Raw genomic sequence first — 21,356 nt, 5'->3', positions numbered from 1 at the left:
GCAACAGGCATTCTGGTTCCAATTGTAGCTGTAAGTCAAGGATTACCTTTAATAGTTGTGTTTTTAAATCCTGGGATGGCAAATTAGCCCAGTTCAGTCTCCAGGTCTATAGTTGTAAGGAGCTGGAATCTGTCTCAACGGTGCTTTTTCAAAAAGCATCTGTATTGTTTTTTAAGAAAGAAGAAGACAACGTTTCACTTCTCATCCAAGAAGTTTCCTCAATTGTGACTGGAAGCAAAACATTTTCTTTTTTTCCCTCAAAAACCAGTCCAGTTGCCTTTTGAAAAAGTACCTTTGAGACAACTATGACCTGGATGACTGAGAATCTCCATTCAGCTGGCATCTGGGAAATTAAATCCTCTATCCTAATCCTAGGTTAGTAAATTAGGTGAGGCCAACAGGATCCATGCCTGGGATGTTGAGAGGTTGACTAAGTTTGAATAGTAAGACAGGCTAGGCAATTAGAAGCTTCATATCAGTTTCAGGAGCCCAGGCATTTGCAGAAATTGGTGGAAGACATACAGTAAGCCTTTGGACCAAGAGGTAAAAAAGAAATTTGTTACCCCTGCTCCCTAGTTTGGCAAGTGTGAGATAAACTGCTCCATCTTTTGAATCACTAGATTTGCTAGGGCATCTATTGCTGCCCCCCCCCACACACACACACAAAGTATTGAAACTATTTGTTCAAACATCTTGGTACTGAAACTGTAATTTGGTAAGGTTCAAGTCTTCATGGCTGAACAAGTCTGCTGTTGAGTTGTGGATTCCCTAGGTGTATTTTGCCATGAGATATGCTACATTTTTCTTGACCTAGCATAAGAGTTTGGCTACCTCTTCTCCCTTTATTGCTAACTCCCTTTCTCCAGATGTTTACTTTAGTCCCATAATATCTGTTAAGAGCTTCCTGGCTTTTTAAGAAAGCCTGGAGCATGCTCAGAACTAGGTGTGGAAATTTATGTTGCTTTGGGCTTCCTCTTCCATCTATCCCTGGACTACTAGGCTGAGGTTTGTAGTGAACTGGATTGACATCTGTAGTGAACTAGACTTGGTGAGGGGGCATATGCCCTTGCCATTAAATAGGACTTCTGAGAATTCATAACTCTCATGGGATCCCTTCTGGGTTCTTTGGGCTATTGGGGATGCTGAAGATGCATATATATGAAGAATAGTTAATATCCAACATGAATGGCCAGCTTGTTCATGCCCTAAACTCCTTATTTTCTTAGAGGGGGAGTGAGCTAAGATTGAGATTCTAGAGAAGATGGTTGTGGCAAAGAAGACCCTTACAGCTAAAGCTACAGCTTTTTGTGATCTGCACCACAGAAACTCTATTCTTCTATTCTCCAAGTGTTTGGGGGTATTTTCCCTTTCTTTATTCTGGGTCATGAGACAAGAACTGCCATGGGAATATCAAGTAAAAAGCATCTTGAGGAGGCTTAGGGCTGCTTATTTGGAAGGTGTAGCCAGTGACTCCCCCTCTCATCCAACTGCGCCTTGAAGATGCCTTGGGGATTTTGTTAAAGGTCTTACGGAAAGGGAAACATGAGGAGGGGATGCTTGCTACTTGCATAGATCTAGTGGGTGATCCTTGGGAGCACAGATCTGATTATTTCAGGCTTCAGTTCTGAATAGTTCTGGAATTTCTGACTTCTGGAAAACCTGAATAGTGATAAACTTCCTGATCTAGGGACAACGACAACTCCTCCCTGTCTGACTTGTGTTGGGAGTGGTATCTGATTTGTATGTCCCATGGGTGGGAAATCTGGTGGCTCTCTTGCTTTGGTAGCGTATCTGTGGATTTAGCCTATGTTTTACCCTTGCAGTGGAGGTGTAGAAATATAAAGAAAAAAAGGAGGATGGGAGATGGAGAATTGCTACTACATTACCCCTCTTTGTCTATGGAGATTCTCAAACCTCCATGTCATGGTTGTCTCAAAGGTGCTTTCTCCAAAAGGCAAGTGGACTTTCTTGCTTTTATTCTTTGAAAACATTTTGCTTCACATCCAAGAAGCTTCTTCAGTTCTCACTGACTGGTGGGGAATAGAAGGATTTATATTCTTTGCGGACATTCTTTAAAGATGACTGCAAAGAATATAAATCCTTCCATTCCCCATTGTTTATTCAGAACTGAAGAAGCTTCTTGGATGAGAAATAAAATGTTTTTAAAGACAAAACCAAGAAAGTTCACTTGCTTTTTGGAAAAAGTGCCTTTGTTTCCCCCGTTGTTCCCCTTTTCTGGACCAATCCCAATATGGGGTATTCATCTCAACCCCAGGAGGAGAAAGACCAGAGATGGCAAGTCTACAGCCTAACTAGTGACCACCTGATTATTATCAAATTATTATCAGGAATCTTCAGTATTCAAAAAGTATGGAGCCCTCATAGCTATGTTATTATTTGGCAGTTGAGCCATTAAAGCATCCTTGTTCCTTCTGTGAAGAACAGAGAAGAATTGGGTAGTTATTCATTTCCTTCCTTTCGGATGCCCAGGCTATCCGATTCTTCTGACTTGACCTCCTGAGGCTACAAGCAACATGCATTTGTGGTCGGCAGCTCAGAGGTTCATGCAATGACAGCCAGCCCTCTTGCTTAATTCAAGCCAACAAAGCAGTTCTGTACATGCCCACAGGCAGCAAGTTCCATGAGTTTAGTGATTATTGGTCTTCTCATTCTAATTTCTAGGTAAATATAGTATAAGACAAGGAACTAAAACAGAAAGAAGCAAGAAAACTCTGGCTACTAATGGAACCTTAGTTGCATAGATGGCTAGTGCAGTTGACAGACCTGCATTCTCTCCAAAACAAGGTAGAGTTCAAAACCAAGATTGAAATTATCTCCTCTCCTGAGAAGCATATCAGAATCTACTAGCTCTGCCTCCAGAAGAAAGAGTAATGATATATCCCATTGTAGAATGCTTGACCCAACTGTAGAAAATATTTTAACTTTAGTAAAAGAGGAGAAAATTAATTTTTTTATCATGAAAAAATTGTGCAAGTTCCTCTGGCTAGTATTTGTCACCTAGACTCTGCAGAGGGATTTTTGAAACATTATTAGATGGCTATTTATTATATGCCAAATAATCTGACTGTAAAGTAATTCAGGATTTGATCCCTATGGAAAACTAGATCTAGAGTAAGTTCCTAAATCAGAGAGGCCATTTCTTTTTGGTCTGGATTAACTACACAAAGCAGCATAAGAAAATTTGTATTCTAGAATGTGGTACTGTGAGAGAATGGTCTTTGGAATTCTGCAGGGCTTTATTTTTGAAGACTTAAACAAAAACACATTATAATGAAGAACAATCTGCAATTTAAAAAAAGAAATTACAAAATTATTATTTTCAGAAAAATGCCTTTAAATGTGTTGCTTTTGTTTGGGCATGCATTATGCATTCAATAAAATGCAATTAATTTTAAATAACAAAGCTATTCCCCCCACCCCTCACATGGACAACTTTGGTTCTTAAAAATACAGATATTATTTTTAGGATATTATGGTTCAACAAGCAAAACAACAAAATGTTTCACAAAAACATTTTTATTAGCTGTGAAACACATATAAAACACATACAATTTGCCATTGGGAGAAGTGGACATGAAACAGGAATGGGCCACAGTAGATGCTTACATGCTTGTTTTTAGGACTTACACAAATCTGAGAGTTGGTGAAAGGAAAGTGTTATTAAGTTCTGAGTTACATGCACTGAAATATCAACTGAAAGGTGGCCTGAAGATTTCCAAGGATGCTTAGAAATTGTTAGCGGGCAACAATTTAAGAATCCAGGGTAACACCTTATTAGGCTTGAATTCTTGTCATTCAAAAAGCAATGACTGAAATTGGGGAGGACTACAAGTCTGATGCAAGCAAAAATACAGCACCTCTTGTGCAACAGGCACTTGCTGGACTCCGTGGACCTGGAGCTGCTGTACTTGTCCTGGTTTAGCGGCAGAGTTACTGTTCTGGACAGGGGAATGCTGAAAGGCAAGGAGGAGCACTTTACCCTCTCTGGGTATAGGACAAACGCACAACTGCATGATGGATTTTGTTATATATTTTACAATTCATACTCGCTTGATCTTAGCTAGAAATCAGTAAGGTTCTTCCAGGTTGGAAATATTCCCTTTCTGGGAATAATTTTTACAGATCCAGTTTTTTTAAAGTGTTGTTGTTTTTTAAATTGAAAAAAGCAGGCATGGAGAGAACTGAATATCAACCTTCCATTTTTCAAGTACTTTTTCTATAAGTCTGGAGGGGTGGATTTTGACATCAAAGAATAAACATTTTTGGTAGTCCCAGATAAGTCTCAACTTCTAATTATTGTTCTTATGTGATTTACTTCAGATAAAAATGGAATAGTCCTGAACTGTTTAAAACAGTCCTACACAAAAAACAGTTGATAAACTGACTTTCAGTTTTAAACTACAAATGTTTCAGGACCAATAGAATACAAGATTACTAAACTGAATGTCATTAACAAGAGCTAACATAGAGATTTCATGATTCTGTCAAGAAAATTAGAGCTGTCACCAATCAAAAATCTAAGAAGCTCTTTCAAAATAACCAAACATATATTACAAGCTCTGATTCTATTAGCTTTCTAAAAATTTCTTTAAAAATAGATTTTCCAGCAGCCTTGGGAATCCCATGGAAATAGAGGACCTACAAGACAGTTATATTGTGTACAAGATGTTGGATCACTCTCCTGTGGCCTTATTTATATTAATGTTTAATTGTGTTTAATGGTAATTTATACTTGTCTCTAATTCTTTATTTTATTGTACACTGCAAGATTACTTTTGCAAGATGGGCAGTTATATAAATTTGATGAATAAATAATTAAATTAACTCCAATGGCTCAAAAATATGTATATGAAGTGAGGAGGAAAGTTATAGTGTCTAACTTCAATCAGACAACCTAAGAACCCGAAAGAACATCTTCATTACATCACAGTCACTTCCTTCAAAGCAAGAATCTCCTCTTGGATGGTATGATATGGAAGAAGCAACGAAGGAGACTGAAGGATGAAGTTGAATAAATCAAATGATAGGTTAGGTCTTTTCAAGATTTTTTTGTTATAAGACTACAATAACTGAAATTCATGTCATAACAAAAGATAGAAATTATTCCTGACAGAGACTGATCTGCAAACTAATGAACTCTTAATGCTGAAACAGATATAAACAGATTTATCCACAAAGTATTAAACAATTATGTCACAGCAGCTTTCAAACATTCTGATGTCACTGTGTGGGACAAGCTAAAATTAGCCCCAAGCAAACCTGTAACCTATGAACAAAACAGTGCTATAGAACTATCATTCTTTCAACACTATCATTGCCATAAAATGGGCTCAATAATATGCTATTACTTGTGTTTGACTGGCCTGAGTTTTTCCCTCACATTTTATTTTTTATTTACTTAGTATTTATTTATATCCTGCCTTTAGTACTTTCATAAATAATTTACGTCGACGAACATAATAATCTTCCCTCCTGTTTCACTGTCGTAGCTCATAAACCAAGCTGAGCTCTGCAAACTGAAAGCTTAGGCATGATCATTTCCATAACCTGAATTATCTCTATATCTCAGACACTGATTGTTGGTTTGAAATGAACATCAACTATACAGAAAAATCCTTGACTGAGGGCAATTAGAATCCAGCAGCAAACCTTTCTTGCAGGTCCACAATTAACTTATTTTAAGCCAAAATCTCAACAAAATATGACCTCAACTTAACAACATTCAATTAATTAAAACAAACAGTACAAAAAAACTAATAAATAAATCAGTGAAGTAAGCAGTATAGAAATAATTCCAAAAACACTTTCTATTGATCTGGGCAATTCTTCTAGTTTATTGCTTAATTTGTAAAAACGAGAATGTAGAATTGATTTTTGTTAAAATAGGAGAAAGAAAAATTCAAAAACTATGCTCAAATCGGAACAAATTATGTCATATATCTCAATAAGTTCAATGGAATTAATTTTGCATATTTGTTTTTACAGATTGACCACCAATGAAAGCAGGATAAACCTGGATACTATCCATATTAGGGGACTGACTTCAGATTTTGGGATCATACTGAATTTATCTTTATGCATCATTCTTTGCCAAAACAATCCTTTAGTTTGTTTTTTAAAAATCTTGCCTTTTTGTTGCTGTTGTTTTTTATTTTTACAATATTTGTGCTTATAGTGAACTAATTTTTAAAATGCACTAGGGTTCCTTCAAAACTCTCAGTAATTGTTTTCATTAATGAAGTGAAAAATGGCAGCACTATATTATTATCCAAAACTACATTAACATTAACATGCAAGATCAGCATAGCCAATAATCCCCAAAATACTATCCCATACCAGATGGTTCCTCTAGGCAATTTTAGAAACAATCATCATCTACCAAAGAGAAATTATCTACCAAAATACTGACGTCCTTTCCCTTCCCTCCCCACTAACATTATTTCAGAAAAAGAAGACTGAAACAGCTCTATACAGCCTAAAATATAATTATCAGCCATAAATACCTCTTTTGAGTCATGCATAAAGGATCAACTGCAACAGACAACATACCTATTACATATAGATAGTCTTTACAACAGCAATAGGGACTGGAATTTCCACTAGTAAGCAGTCATAAACTATCTGCATTGCTTAACAATGGGAATTCCTACAGTCCTGGTTGCCATTGTTAATTGAATCCCACAGTCATTAAAGTGAGGCACAACTTCACTTGCCTACTTCCCACAACCAAAGTCAGTGAGGAAGCCAGTAGGAAATTGCAAGCCCCAACTTTGAAGGCAGGTAAGTGGCTCCTGTTGATTGGGAGGTAAAAGGGAGCATGCATGAAGGTATGAATGGGTGCATGGGGCCTGTGGGAGGTGCAGTGTGAGTTAGGTACACAAGGGGGTATGCAAGAGGTGTGGCATAGGTTGAAGAGGGTGCATGAGGGAGGGACGGTCATGGATTGTGAAGGTGTGTAGGTATGCGAGGGAGATGCGGTAAGGCTAGTATAGGGTATGTGGGGTGTATGAGTGTACAAGTGTGAAGGGGCTGAGGGAGGATGTATGGGTGGGTGAGACTTGTGATGTTCCTTGCAGCTTCCCAATTGACTTTCTGGGGAAGCTGGTAAATTGCAACCACGTGATTATGGAGCACTACAACCAGATGTAACAGTAAACTGGTTTCCAAGTGCCCAGATTGCAATCATATGACTGCAAGGGTGCCAGGAGAGATGGAACTCTATAAGGATCAGTTGTAACCATCATTTTTTCAGCACCATTGTAATTTTGAACAGTTGCTGAACAAATGGTTGTGGGTTGAGAACTACCTATATGTGGTTTAAATTTGCCAAGTAGATACTTGGCTACTTATCCCAGGAGAAAGTATTTTTTAAAATGAACTTTTACTATTTATTAACACCATTTGTTATTAGGCCAAAATGGAATCAGACAAATCTCTCCCTAATCTTTCAAAGATCACTGAGGCTCTGAACAAGTACCAGGCCAAATTATTGATTTACTGGAATCCTTATCATTACAATTCTTTCTCTTCTGCTTCTAAAACATCTTGATTTATGCTCTGTGCCAACAAATTACTGGTACTTCAATGCATACAAACTCTAATGAGCTTGTGTTGATTCTGCAAGAGCAATGTTAGCACAGCAGAGCATAGTTGTAAACCACATTACGTCTTATTCCCTAGAGAGGGAATAGATTCAGAAATTACCAGAAAAGTCCCAGGAAAGGACTTTTTGATAATACAGGGTTTTGATAATATTAACACTTACAAAACAATGGAGGGGGGTTGGGAAAGTAACTAAGGAACCACATTCAGCAGAATTCTATTTCCCTAGCATACAAAACTTAAAAAACAGCAAACAAAATATCATTCCGCTCAGTAGGGGGACATCATCCACTGGGATTCACATGGAGCTATCCAAGTTCTGTTCCGGTTGCCTAGTTATTAGATCTTTAGTCTTGAATTTGTTTTCTGTGCTTTTCATTGTAACTCTGAAGCACTTTGATTTCAATTCCAAAATGGTGCTTCAGGTATTCCTGAGCATATAGAGGATACAAATGCAGTATCTGTCTTCAGTTTTCTAAAGCAACCATGTTTTTCTTGGTATCTTTCTCCCTTTTGATAACATACAACTGCTTTAAAGTGTTTTGAATAGGTGCTACATTCTCTTTCCCATGAATTCAGAAATACTTTTTTGGAATTACATGGAAAAATTGAACCTTCTATTCAATTCATCAGGCAGTCTTTCTGCTTGGATCTATCCTATTCTGTCTGATCTCTGCTAGTCACAGAATGGAACAGACAAAAAATTAAGCAGTACAAATTCTTTATGTATACTTTAAAAACAATTAATGCAATCAAATTCTGCAACTACCATTTTACTGTCCATCAATTGTAGGTAAAAAAAGAACTTATTTTTCATATTAAAAGGACTGTAATCATGCTGTTCATTTGGTTATATTTCCTTAGAGACTATTTGATTTTTAAGTGGCTAACATATGTTGATTTTTTTCCACAGTTAACAGTATTGCTGGGATGATAAACTATGTACTTGTTTTTGGTCTAATTAACAGTGAGATGGAAACATAATTAGGATTGACTAGCTAGGTAAAGGAACTAAAAGTAGGCAGGGAAAGGGAAAGACAGAATTGGAAGACAGATGTGAAGATAAGCAACACCAAAAGGCAGTGAAGGCCAAACTGCAGTTTCTTTGATGCACAGCAAACAGGACATCTACATACTATATATGTTTCACAAAACCTGAAAAATCTGAATCATTGATCACTCACCTCAGGTGAAGAGTGGACTTGTTGCACACCATGTACAGTCAAAGCTATTGATCCTCCTTTGCTAGTTTGTGGTGTATTCTGTACCACGAGTCGCTGAAACAATTGGCATAAAAAAGGCCTGATTATCTTTAGAACTATGATAAGTTGAGCAATTCATTAAGAAGCAAGATTAACTGGTTCATTGGGCCTGAACATACATTCAGTAGGTTGTGCCAAAAACTGCTTTATTATTTGCCTCAAACAAATTGTCCCCTGTGTACATATAAAGACACTATATTATATACATATGCATGAAAAATGTTCTTTAAAGAGTGCCCCAACTATATCTGTTTTCCTCATTTCCAAAGGGCAGTGAACAAGACCAAGCTTGATAAAAATAATATGTAGGCTTATCCAAAGCAGCCCCAAATATAGGCAAATTACATCTTATTTCAACTTTTTAAAATAATGAAATACTTTTTTTCTGTTGGAGGCAGCAGTTGCCCCACTTATATTCTATAGGTTAGGTATTTTAAAAACATGCTTATGATGTATTTTCTAAGTGTTTGCTGTACTTGCTGCATAATTCCTTGTTTTGGATCCATTTGTATCTCCTCTAATTCCTCTTTAAACCTTTCAAAAAAGTCTTGCCTTTTGTAAGTTGGAACGTCTGCTGCTTAAAAGTTAAAATTACTCATTCCAGGCATCCCAACAAAATTGTATTTTTCTGTTTAGCAGCTGAAAAGTATATTATTTTTGTACGATATTGATAGATATATCTTTGAACACAATTACTTCTTAATTATTAATCCCAATTTCAGTCCTGAAACGTTGCAGAACATGATCTCTTGTACTCTTCCAGACAAAGTGCACAATTATATATCTTGATACATTTCTTAATTCTGCAAATATTCTGTTAAATCTATATACTTTGTCCACTTAGGCAGTCATGACTTCTTCATCCCATTCCAAAACTTTTGTCAAAAGATTCAACAACACTCTCTTTGATGTCTTCACCAGGGTCCCCTGGAAGAGTTTCAAACAAAATTCTCTGTCTTAATTCCCATGGTACCACATTATCTAATTTTTTTCCATCTCTTGACTTATTCCTGTTTTATTTTCCATTTTATTTTTAATTTATTGAACCTCTCATTTGTATTACAGATTCTTCTTCCCCTTTTTCTATATATTTGGCACCTTTAGTCCCATTCAGCATCTGTACATCTACAATCAGATCATTTTTCATAACTTTCCCTTATCATTTTGCTTAATGAAGCCAACAAATCATCCCTATCAGCAAATGGACACAAGGTCTTTCCTCCCTCTGATGTATGTATTATTTATTTAATAAACTCAAAAATGCTTTAAAGTAAATAATATTCCAAACTCAACTATCCTCTTAATTTGTTTTAAGCTTTCTTACTTCAAACTCTTAATAAGCTTTTTGCTTAAATCCTTCTATTTATTTTTAATATCATCTGGGTTGAAGGATGGTCTACTGCTCAGACTCTATAACTTTTAAAATTAATAGATTCTAAATTTGCAGTAGAAGGTGAAGATTTTGGCAAACCCAGTAACTTTAAGCAGACTCCATTCAAAGGTGTAAACTTGATTATTTCTTTCACAGCTCATGGTGTTCTACTCATGAGTTGCCTTTTGGGTCCTGTGCATCTCCTCACAATGAGCTGCCTTCCAGAGCGCAAGTGGGCATTCTCCTGGTCTTGCCTTGCCCAGAAAAGCTCTGCTGGCCCATATTTGTCACCTAGTCAGCTGTTTCTGCCTTGGCACCATCTCCATTGTTCAGAGATACATAGCTATCATTTCCTCCACTGAAACTCCTGAGTGGTACAGTCATTAAGCAAATCACATGACCATGACTTGCTGCCAGCTACCCCTTGACTCTGCTTCTTGGAAGCCAGCTGTGAAGGTGGCAAACAGCAATCATGACCGTGGGACAATGCAAATGCTGTAAATGCGACCCAGTTGCCAAGTGCCTGAATCATGATCACGTGATTGTAAGGACTTGTAATGGCCATAACTTCAAGGAGCAGTCATAAGCCTGATGCAAAATATAGGGAAAGTATTATCCTAATGTTGAAAAACTTGAACTGGTTGCCATTATGAACATGATTTAAGAAACTGGTTTTAATATTTGACATCTCTACTTTTTCATCTGTATAAAATAATTTAGGATTTATTTCTTCATGTATTCATCTTAACCATACTTTAAATCTTTTCTTAATCTTTGTTAATCTCTTTCAGCATTATATGCCTTGGTCTTCCTCTCATATGAAAAAAAATGAGGTATTAATCAAATAAACTAATTAATATGCATTTTGTGGACTGTGAAAAGTATTTTATTACATAGCTATCTTCACAAAGCAATCATGACATTTCTTGCAATAAACATGTTAGCTTGAGCTAGTACTGTAATGCAACTACATCTCATACCCAAAACAGAACTATACATACAGCACATTTTTACAGCAATATATGAAGCACTTGAATATTGTCCAGCAGGCAGGTTGCTGGACAAAGGAGAATGCTTCAACACATTTCCAACTGTTTGTAGTAGCATCAGTAAAAGAAATGAGACTCACCTGTGGGGGAACTTGCACACTTGTAAGCTGCAGAGGAGATACTGTTCCAGGTTTTGTTTGTACACTGGCTTGAACCAATAACCTCTGCAAATAAGAGAACAGGATTTAAAAAAGAAGACTTTTAGCCTTAATCACTTTCACTATTTTTCTTCCTCAGAAATTTGTAAATTTATTATATAGTAAAGCCAATATAGTTACTTCACGACTTATGACTACAACTGAGCCCAAAATTTATGTTGCTAAATTGAAACAGTTGTTAAGTGAGTGTGTCCCATTTTATGACCTTTCTTGCCACAGTTATTAAGTGAATCATTGCAGCTGTTAAGTTAGTAACACAGTGTTAATGGCTTCACCATTGACTTTGCTTGTCAGAAGGTTGCAAAAGGTAATAACATGGCCCCAGGACTCTGCAACTGTCATAAATATGAACCAGTTGCCAAGCATCCAAATTTCAATCGTATGACCATGGGGATGCTGCAGTGGTCATAAGTGTGAAAAACGATCGTGAGACACTTTTTTCAGTGCTGTTGTAACTTTGAACAGTCACTAAATGAACGGTTGTAAGTTGAGGACTACCTGTAAAATATTGGTATTTGTTATGTCACGATACTGAGGCAAGCTGAGTGAAAACCCATTTTTCTCAGTTGCACAAGCAAAAGCATTTCAGAAAAATGCCACTTTCAATTTGAAATCATGATTCCCTTGACATTTATAATTAAGAACAAAACACAAAACACTTAAGCAGAGGCCGAGGTGCAGAAGGAGGAATTCATAATGAATTGGATTATACAATTTAGTACAGGCAGAATTTCTTTTAAGGGCCATTTGAAATCCACCCTGCAATAGTGCATGTAGTAAAGAGGGTCTTTTTCTCAGTGTCCACATCATCTGCACTGAACAGAGTAACCATGTTTTCTATTTCCAACACTCTAACATTCTAACAACATTCTAACATTCTAACAAGATGTGGACAGAGGAAAGCTGGAACTGATGGAGGCTCCCTATGAGCAACCTTCAAAATTCTTTCCAGACAAAGTCATGGAGTTATTTTGATTTAGACTTGAATTTGGGGGCAAATCATCTGAAGATAACCTTGTCAGATTCATATAGATCCTTTTCAGCTTGATGATATGGAAGTAATGTGCAGATAGCTATGGGGCCACCATGTGTATGCTTAATTTTTGCCCCACCCAGTAGAGTCAGTGTCAGATTGGGACTGGTTCCATGGTTAAGAAAGGTGATTAATGCTTCTTTAAGTATGGTACATGTCACTATTATCTTAATAGACTTTTGTAAGACCTTTGCTGAAAAAAGGCCTTTTTTGATCCAGAAGGTCTCATTAATTAGAAACTAACTAACTTTATCACTGCATTCTAAGACAAAATGTTTGAGAAACCAGTAGCTGTATGTGCATGTGTGCATGTGTCTGTAGACAGACACACACACACACCAAATATATATTTTAACTGGAATTTTGTTCAAATATGTATTGGACTGTTCTAGTCATTTTAGCTTAAGGTCTACATCAGATGATGATGCAGCCAGGTGCAAATGTGAGCTGGTTGTTAAGCAACCAAACTGATCACATGATTGGGGGGGGCAATGTCGTGATGATTGGAATTACTTTATAGGCTATAAAGGGCCCTTTCCAAGGCCATTGTAACCTTGGCCCATCATTAATGAATGGTTAAGTCAAGGACTACCTGTATGCTGTTCACCATCTACGTGTAATTGCTAGGGAGATTATCTGGAGTTCTCTACTGTCCTCGGTATGCTATTGACACCCAGCTCTATTTTCTCTTATTTTTCTGATTCCAAAGAATTAATCAGTACATTTGTACGTTACTTACTTTTGATATTCGAAAGGATGAGAGAGAACAATTAAAACTAGAGAATAATAGACACTTGCTTGACATGTGTAATGAGCTGTATGCAAGCTATTCTTAAAAAGAATAGGTTTCAACTAGTACAAAATATAATAGGTAAATTATTGTCAGTGAAAACCATAGGTATTATATGATACTCACACTGACAATTCTCCTGTATGACTCCCAAGACATGGAGCATACTCCCTAGGGAAATACATTTGGCTGTCACTCCCTCAGCAGCTTTTAATTGTTATTTCTGTGATTAATTCTCATATCAATTGTATTATTATTACTGTAGCTCATATTTTGTATTTTTATCACCTTGATTATTAAAGAAACAAAAAGCTACAAGAGAAACAAACAAACAATCTCCTATTCTTAGCTACTTTGGAGACCAGCTTACCCAATATGCCTTTTGTTGTTACTCATAATATCTCATGTTCTTTTACTGTTATGAATTGCATCTGGAAACTTGAGTCAGACTTCCTCTGATTGCTTTAGTATATCTATGTCACATTAATAGCAAGACTCTCAGTTGAGCTACATACCTGCTGAGTGCCCTGGACTTGCTGAACCACCTGAGTCGGCACTCCTGACTGTGTAGCTGTGGATCCTGGACTGGACTCTGAAACGGTGTCGCTGGGCCTCATGGAGCCTTCTATTGAAAGATAGAAATATATATATTAGACAAACTTCTCCAAGAAAATCCCAACTTTGCAATTACATCTCAAAAAAAAAAAAAAAGGAAGAGCAGAAAACTGAATTCATTCTCTGAAGTGATGGAACAACCAGCAATTTTAGTATTCATTCAACACTTAGAGGCATGTGACTAATAGGAGTCCTATTCTGTCCCTCCCACTAGCTCTCTGAAAAGTTAATATAACATCTTTTCCTATTCCAGGAGCTACAACATATCAAGTTATTGCCTCATTATATTTTGTACTCTAACAAGGGATCCAGGATCCCTTTTCCCACGCTGAACTCTGGCTAACATGGGCATAGGTCAACTCGCCACAGAACAACTTACCGCAGTCAACTTGAAATAGGACATGCCATGGGACAAGAGTTACACTAATATCAAAGAATAGAATAAAGGAAGGAAGCAAAAGGACAGAAAAATGAAATGTGAATGACAAAAATTAAAATTAAATTGAACTCCCATCGCAAGTTGTCCCACCATGAGTTGGCCATGGCAAGCTATCCTACAGCAAGTTGGCCGTGGCAAGCTGATGTGGTTAGCTGGCAGCAGCAAGTTGGCCGCACAGAGTTGTCCCATTCCATGTTGACACTACTCTTCTTTAGAAGCAGCACTGCTCCAACAAATTGAGTTACTTGTAAACGCAGAGTGACTCTCTTTTGAAGGAGAACAAGAAGAGATTAGATTGATAACACTTGGGAAGGCTTTAATTTGGGTTGGGTTGGTCTTCGAAAAGGCTTACTTCAACTCTATAATTCTATAACTACATATGTATGAACTACTGCTTATCCAGAGTTTTGGGACTAAAATATTTTATTTTATGTTATTATATATTTATTTTTATCCCATATTTATTATTTCTATAAATAACTCAAGGTGGTGAACATATCCAACACACCTCAGCTATTTTTCCCACAACAACCCTCTGAGGTAAGTTGGGCGGAGAGAGAGTGACTGGCTCAAAGTCACCAAGCTGGCTTTCATTGACAGTTCATATTGACAATTCAATTACACAGAGCAGCCAGCTCCTAAAATGAGAACAAATCATTTTATTCAAATGTAGCAATTCATTTTTCTCAGAAGAATACTGTAATCTCTAAGAAAGTTTTCAGACTACAATTGTCTTAGGCTACAAATGCATAGTTCTTTATTGAGAAAAGTCTATATGAGATCTCTCCAGTATGTTTTTGCGGGAAGCTGTTATAATACCCAGCAGTCTGTCATTACTCTTTGTAATAAAGCAATCCATATATATTTACCCAGAAATGAAGATAACTTCCATCACTATATTGCTCCTTCATCACATAGTCTCATATTTAAAAGTTGTGCAATATTTGTAGTGATAAAGCAAATGCTTCTCCTCTCTATTTTAGGAGCTCCTTAAAAGTTTTATTGTATATATTTATTTATTGGATTTAAATAAAAAAGAATCAGTCTAAAAGGACTCCAGGCAATATATAGGATCCAATTAGATAAAAATGCCAAATCCAATCTGAACATCTGGCTGACTGTGCGACAAACTATAATCAATAATGATTAATAGAAATAATAAAAAAAAACCAGGCTACTGTTCCACAAACAATCAATCTTCAAAGCCTCCCCCCGCCAAAAAAGCCAGGATTTCACAAGCCTCTGGAAGTCACAGGATTGGGATCATCAACATCCTTCATTAGGCTATATCATGGGAGGGAAGATGCCCTCCAACTATGCCCCAGAATGGAGGAGACTTTCAGCAGGCACTCTCTGGGTGGGCAGAAGTTATCTGGAAAAGTTGGATCTCCTAGACATCTCTTTGATTGAATACACTTTTAGTAAGCCATTTGATGCAACAATGCTAATAGTAACAACCCAAACCTTGCTTACTCTTACACCAGCAAAGTTCTATATTTTTTTTATCTTCATTTTTTGTGGTTTTTATTCATTTGCCAGATGTTTCCTTTCTATATCCATCCCTGGAATCATATGTTTTTCTAAAGGCAAGCAGGAATATAGCTGTCTCTGGAACAGCAAACTTACTTCTCTCTATGCATCTGCAATTACATTAGGATATTGAGTTTCCGGCATTCATCTACCCTCAATGATGTTATTGTCATAAAAAAATTGTTTTCTATTTTCTGAAGATGCTACCTTTCATTTCCTTCTGGATTTTGAGATATAATCTAAAGCAGTGCATACATTTCTTTTCCAAAAGCAAGGCTAGAGCACATGGTTCAAAGAACTACTATGACACTCAAGAAGCTTTCTACGCTAAGAGCAGAATCTTCTGCTTTGAACAACTTCTTCTATGCTGTAACTCTGTTGGCCAAAATAGGCTTGCAAGATAGCAAAGACAGCAGGTGATTTGTAAAGGATCTATCTCTGATATAGGCCAAGAGGTACTAAGCAGAAATCCCTTCAGAAGTACTTACGATCAAAAGGCATTGCATAAAGGCAATCATAATACATGATGAAGCTCCTGAAAGGTTTCAGCTCTGACTGCTGTTTTCCTTGAAAATAAAACAGGCAAGCCTTTTATAAACTGGAACCTTGGCCAAGTAATCCCCATTTGTTCCTACTAAAGCTTCCAGGCAGATTGATTTCGAATAAACATTCGCATCAGAGTAGGTACATTCTCTGTTCCTCTCAGGATTGGGTGGCGGATGCCGGCTGTTCACCCGATTGTAATCGCAAAGGAGCAGTTCACATTTCATGGGTGTCTCATTTGACATGCTCAACAGGAGGGGAGAAAGGGCAGAGGAAATCACACTGGGCCATCTGCACTGGGCTTCTGGATGTATTTGTTGTTCTTAGAAAATACAATTTATTATGCAGGATTTCAGAACTGTTCCCTTGAAGTACTCTTGCAATGTGAAGAATGATCAGCATAATCAATATTATTGTGCAAATGGCTGACTTGAGAATTGTTGAACTTCTCAGGGACAGGCCAGTTCCTTTCAATTCATTAAAAGAATTAACATCTAGGGTAGAAATTCTCACAATGTCATAATGACCCTCTCTGATATGAAAATCTAGATAAAAAATTAAACTTTCTTGAAAAATAATCAAAACAAGTCACCTGGAAATAACAGTTATTGTTTAAGGTATGAAAGCAACTAGATGGAAGCAGAGTCAGAAAAGAGCGACCATAAGAGCCTGCTAAAAATATGTTAACATTACTTGAAGCAGACTTCAGATTTTAGGGACAGAATTTGACAAGACTTTTTACTCCACAAGGAATGCCAATGCGCAGACATGACCATTTATTTACTACCGGTAAGTCTACTTTCTTTCTTGAACTATACTATTGCTCATTGGTATTATATCAACATGCACTAAGCAGATGTCTCAATTTAAATTATTTTTGAGATATCAAGGAACCTTTATCTCCTGTGAAAGTTGAAAACTTAGTTTTACATTTTAGATGGAAATAGTCTTTTCTGATTTGCAAACTACAACTGAAGAAGTGAGTTGTTTGTATCTTCTGCCTGAAAATACTTGTGGAAAGGGAGTGTAAGTATATTCTATTTAAGTCATAAGAACATAACCTAGATTAACCTACCAGTAGATTATAGTTGTTAATTGGTAAATTGTTTTAATAAAGGTGATGTGCTTGTGTTCTATATGGGAACACTTGGGATCACATAAACCTATAACTAAATGGGGAGGATAGACTTTGGTCCATCCTGACAAGACTAAATGATTGTGATCAGGGACATTTCCATCTTTGGTTTTGGATGGGGTTGCACTTCCCCATTTGAGACTCCTGGGCTTACAGCTACTGCCTATACGAGGGCCTTTGCACAGGTACATCTTGTATGCCGGTTGCATCCCTTTATCAATGGGAGGCCCTGGAGGCAGTCACTCATGTCATGTTCACCTCACAATTGGAGTATTATAATGTCCTCTACATAGGGCTGTCATTGAAGACCATCCAGAAGCTATTATTAATTCAAAGCAGAGGGGTGAAAGCAATAATAAGAACTTCTTGTTGTGCTTGTGTCACCATTGCTATGCAAGCTATACTGGCTGCCAGGTAGCTTCTGGGTGCAATTCAACAACAATAAATGACCCATTAGAATCCTCTTAGCTTATGAAGACTGCTTGGAAGAAGTCAGCCTTGTTGATGGAAGGAGTGGTTTTGCCTCCTTTTAAATAGATAATGGGAGAAATCCCCAACCCCTGGGCCATGACCCACTATCAGGCCATGTCCTGTTCAGAATAGGGCAGCAAGAAGTGGCGAGCGTGCGCATGCCCACAGCTCACACAGAACCCTCCCTTCCCCCCCCCCCAAGTCTGCAAAGCTGGAAAGGTTGGAGACCACTGGATAATGGTATATGCTCTCTTCAAGAAGTCATTGCTGGACCCAAACATTCTGGGTAACTTTTGTTTAGTCTATAATCTTCCTTTGAGGGATGGTTCTTGAGAATGCAGTTGGACTGTAGTTTCAGAAGGCCCTTAAAGAAAATGATTATCTGGACACTTTTCAGTCATGTTTCAAATCAAGGCATAGTGTAGCTGTCATAGGGATGGTCTATTTGTCCTGATTCTCTTTGATCTCTCAACAGCTTTCAATACCACTGATCATGTGGAATCCTTGATGGTCTCTGAGCTTGGCTGTTTGCTTGCAGAAGTTTCATTACCTGGCTAGATAATGTTTGATAATGAAACATCTGCAAGCAAACAACCAACCAGTTTACAGTTCAACTCTGAGCAACATATATTCTCTTCAATTGGAACTACTGGTTATGGTATCTTCTGCACTATCTATGGAATTGGTATAATGATTATCTTCTCTGTGAATGGTTCCAATTGGTATCAGTACAAAGGGAGAGATTGAGCCTGAAGCTCCTAAATTGTGGGGTGCTAGAAGTCTTGACACTCTCATACCTTTTGTTTTAACTTCTGGTTGAAGTTCTATATTAGTTCAGGGTCACATATTATTTTGATAATTTTGATCCTGGGTTGCCCAATGATCCTGTCAAAATTTTATCCCATGTCTGGAGTTTGTGAGAGGCTAGATGAAGAGAAACAGATCCAAGCTCAAGCCTAGCAAAGCTAAGTCACAATGGATTATTGGATCCCCAATCCTGGAAATTTTCATCTAATCCTGGATGGGGAAGAATTTTTCCTTTAGGAATTGCTGCATTACCTAAAGTTTTTTCCTGGGCTTGCAGCTCCTGCTTAAAGATCATCTTACAGGATTTCACAGGCTTTTGTCTCAGGCTTTTCTCTTGAATGGAGCCTTATAAATTTAACAAATACCGGTATGTAAAACAATAAATCTATGTTTATATACAAATTTGTTTCCTTTTATGCATTGTTTTCTCAGAAGAGATCAAAGAAAATACAGCTCTCTAATCAATTTCAACTTAGCACATCACTTCTAGACATCAATGCTTTTGTAACATAACAGTTATTGAAATTCCTACCTTGGTAAATCAACATCATTTACTATAAGGCAACTGTGTGAAAGACAATCACAGCAACATAATCTATTTGAACCTGAGCCAAAACTGTACTTGCAGAGATGTGTTAAGTTCAATTCCACCAAAAGAAAGGGAAACTGAGAGAGTGGATATTTAACTTTAGAATAAGCCAGAAAAGAAAGTGATCATTACCACAAAGGCCATTTTTTTGGCCTCTTTGAATGTATTTTGTTACAAATAGCAAAAAAAAAAAAAAGGCCAATTAAATGAGTTTTGTACACACTGATTTAAAAAAAAAATCAATAACCATTTAATAAAACATATGAAGCAACTCAATTGGATTATCTATGGTGCCTTTTAAAATTGTATTTATAATTATCTTTCACTTTTTGCAGTGTAGCTGAAAATCAGCTGCTGCTTCTACTTGCTGGATGGAAAATTAGTGTAATTCAAAATAATCTGTACCCCAATATGAACAAGAGGTATCACCCTTACCTTTTACTATCTCTGATTTTCGCCAAGACACATATGAAAATAGAATTCAGCATACACTGAAAATGAACTCTTAAACTGAAGAAAGGCTGATTTATAAAAACGGAATAAATTCCAATAAACTAAGTCTATATACTGCCAAAACTCTTGTCATTAACTGGGTGAAATAGTGCATCATAGGGCAGCAATTTTTGGACCAAGATACCAAATGGGCTAATTTACACAATCTTCTAAAATCTATAGCAATGACTCTCTATAGCAATGATTCTCTATAGCAATAACCACTGACTGCTGGTAGGGAGGGCTAGGGGCCAGGGCAAGGGAGATTTCAATGCTCCCTGCCAGATTCCCACAAGCAAACTCCACGGGTAAGCGGTAGGATGTCAGAAACCTTGCCTGCTCCCACTGCTTTTCTGTTCTCCTGATATTGTGTTTCTTTGTTTAGATAAGGAAATATCAAAAGGGCACGGGTTGTCTAATATCTCATAAAAATGCGGAAGAGAAGCGTTCTGTATTTGCAAAGAAAAAAGTCACTATTGCAGGAGAGTTAATCTGTAGCCTATGAATTAAAAGCCCCTAAGTCCCTATTCTCTGATCCTCCAGACCCCACTCCAATCATGCTGTCAAACATTAAGTGGCAAATTGAGAGGATTTCTTGTTATTTCGTGGTTGGGGAAGCTGTGTTAACTTTCATTCCAGCATAACCTCAATCAAAACAATTGATCTACCTATCTTTGTGATACTGTGATATTACCAAGATCGCTCCAAAACAAGAACAAAATTCAAAATTCCATATGCCAACAGATTAATCTCCCAATAAGCCCTATGGGCTCTTGAGCGCATGGCAATAAGGCCAAGAACTTATTTCAGGGTTCAAAAAAATATAAGACAGGATCTTATTTTTGGGAAAGCATGGTATATACACACAGAGAATATAAGGAAACAGTATGATTCTGCTGCAATCTATATATATAAAAGCGAAAACCACTCACACCGTAATCACAAAATCTCTAGAACCGCAAAGCCTACAAACTTGACATTTGCCATATATGTTCCTCTAGGCTTCTAGGTTTTCACTAAGAAATGGATTTTTCGAAATGACCATCACAGCATTAGTATTTCCTATATTATGATTAACACGCACTTTCCCCACCTGAAAAGAAATCTGTTCCAAATGCAAAACACAGAGGACAGGAGTTTCACTTTCAGTTTTACTTTCACTGTAGCAACCAGGGGATAGGATAGGGGAGGCTTCTGTGAGGCAAGGCTGAGGGAGAGAAGTAGGATAGGGGAGGCTTCTATGAGGCAAGGCTGAGGGAGAGAAGGGGGATAGGATAGGATAGGGTTCTGTGGGGCAAGGCTAAGGGAGAGAAGGGGAGAGGAGAGGCCGATCGTAACTACTTAATTTTCAAGCAGTGTTGATTTATCAAGTCCAATCACATAGTTTCGTAGCGAAGCATGGGTATCCAGCTAGTATTTTATTATTTCAAATAGCTTGCTCATTTATC

The 21,356-nt window shown here is 37.3% G+C and overlaps 1 protein-coding gene across 8 annotated transcripts in view; it reads right to left on the bottom strand.

Annotated features, from left to right (window-relative positions):
• The window catches only part of RFX1 (regulatory factor X1), a 52,545-nt gene that overhangs the window by 20,661 nt on the left and 10,528 nt on the right, over nucleotides 1–21,356 (bottom strand). For 4 of the 8 annotated variants that reach the window (XM_034434403.3, XM_087888597.1, XM_034434406.3 and 1 more), the window contains 4 exons: nucleotides 13,803–13,912; nucleotides 11,387–11,470; nucleotides 8,808–8,900; nucleotides 3,879–3,974 (listed from right to left, as the gene is read on the bottom strand). In XM_034434403.3, the coding sequence (XP_034290294.1) occupies nucleotides 3,879–3,974; nucleotides 8,808–8,900; nucleotides 11,387–11,470; nucleotides 13,803–13,912 (383 nt within the window). The remainder of the gene's footprint in view (nucleotides 1–3,878; nucleotides 3,975–8,807; nucleotides 8,901–11,386; nucleotides 11,471–13,802; nucleotides 13,913–21,356) is intronic. The other 4 variants (XM_087888600.1, XM_087888596.1, XM_087888599.1 and 1 more) reach the window with 1 other exon arrangement.

The sequence above is a fragment of the Pantherophis guttatus genome, chromosome 2 (assembly GCF_059756535.1).
Source record: "Pantherophis guttatus breed Tessera chromosome 2, ASM5975653v1, whole genome shotgun sequence".
Lineage (NCBI taxonomy): Eukaryota > Metazoa > Chordata > Lepidosauria > Squamata > Colubridae > Pantherophis > Pantherophis guttatus.
The sequence above is the reverse complement of the archived record's forward strand: the minus strand, read 5'-3'. Positions and strand labels throughout refer to the sequence as shown.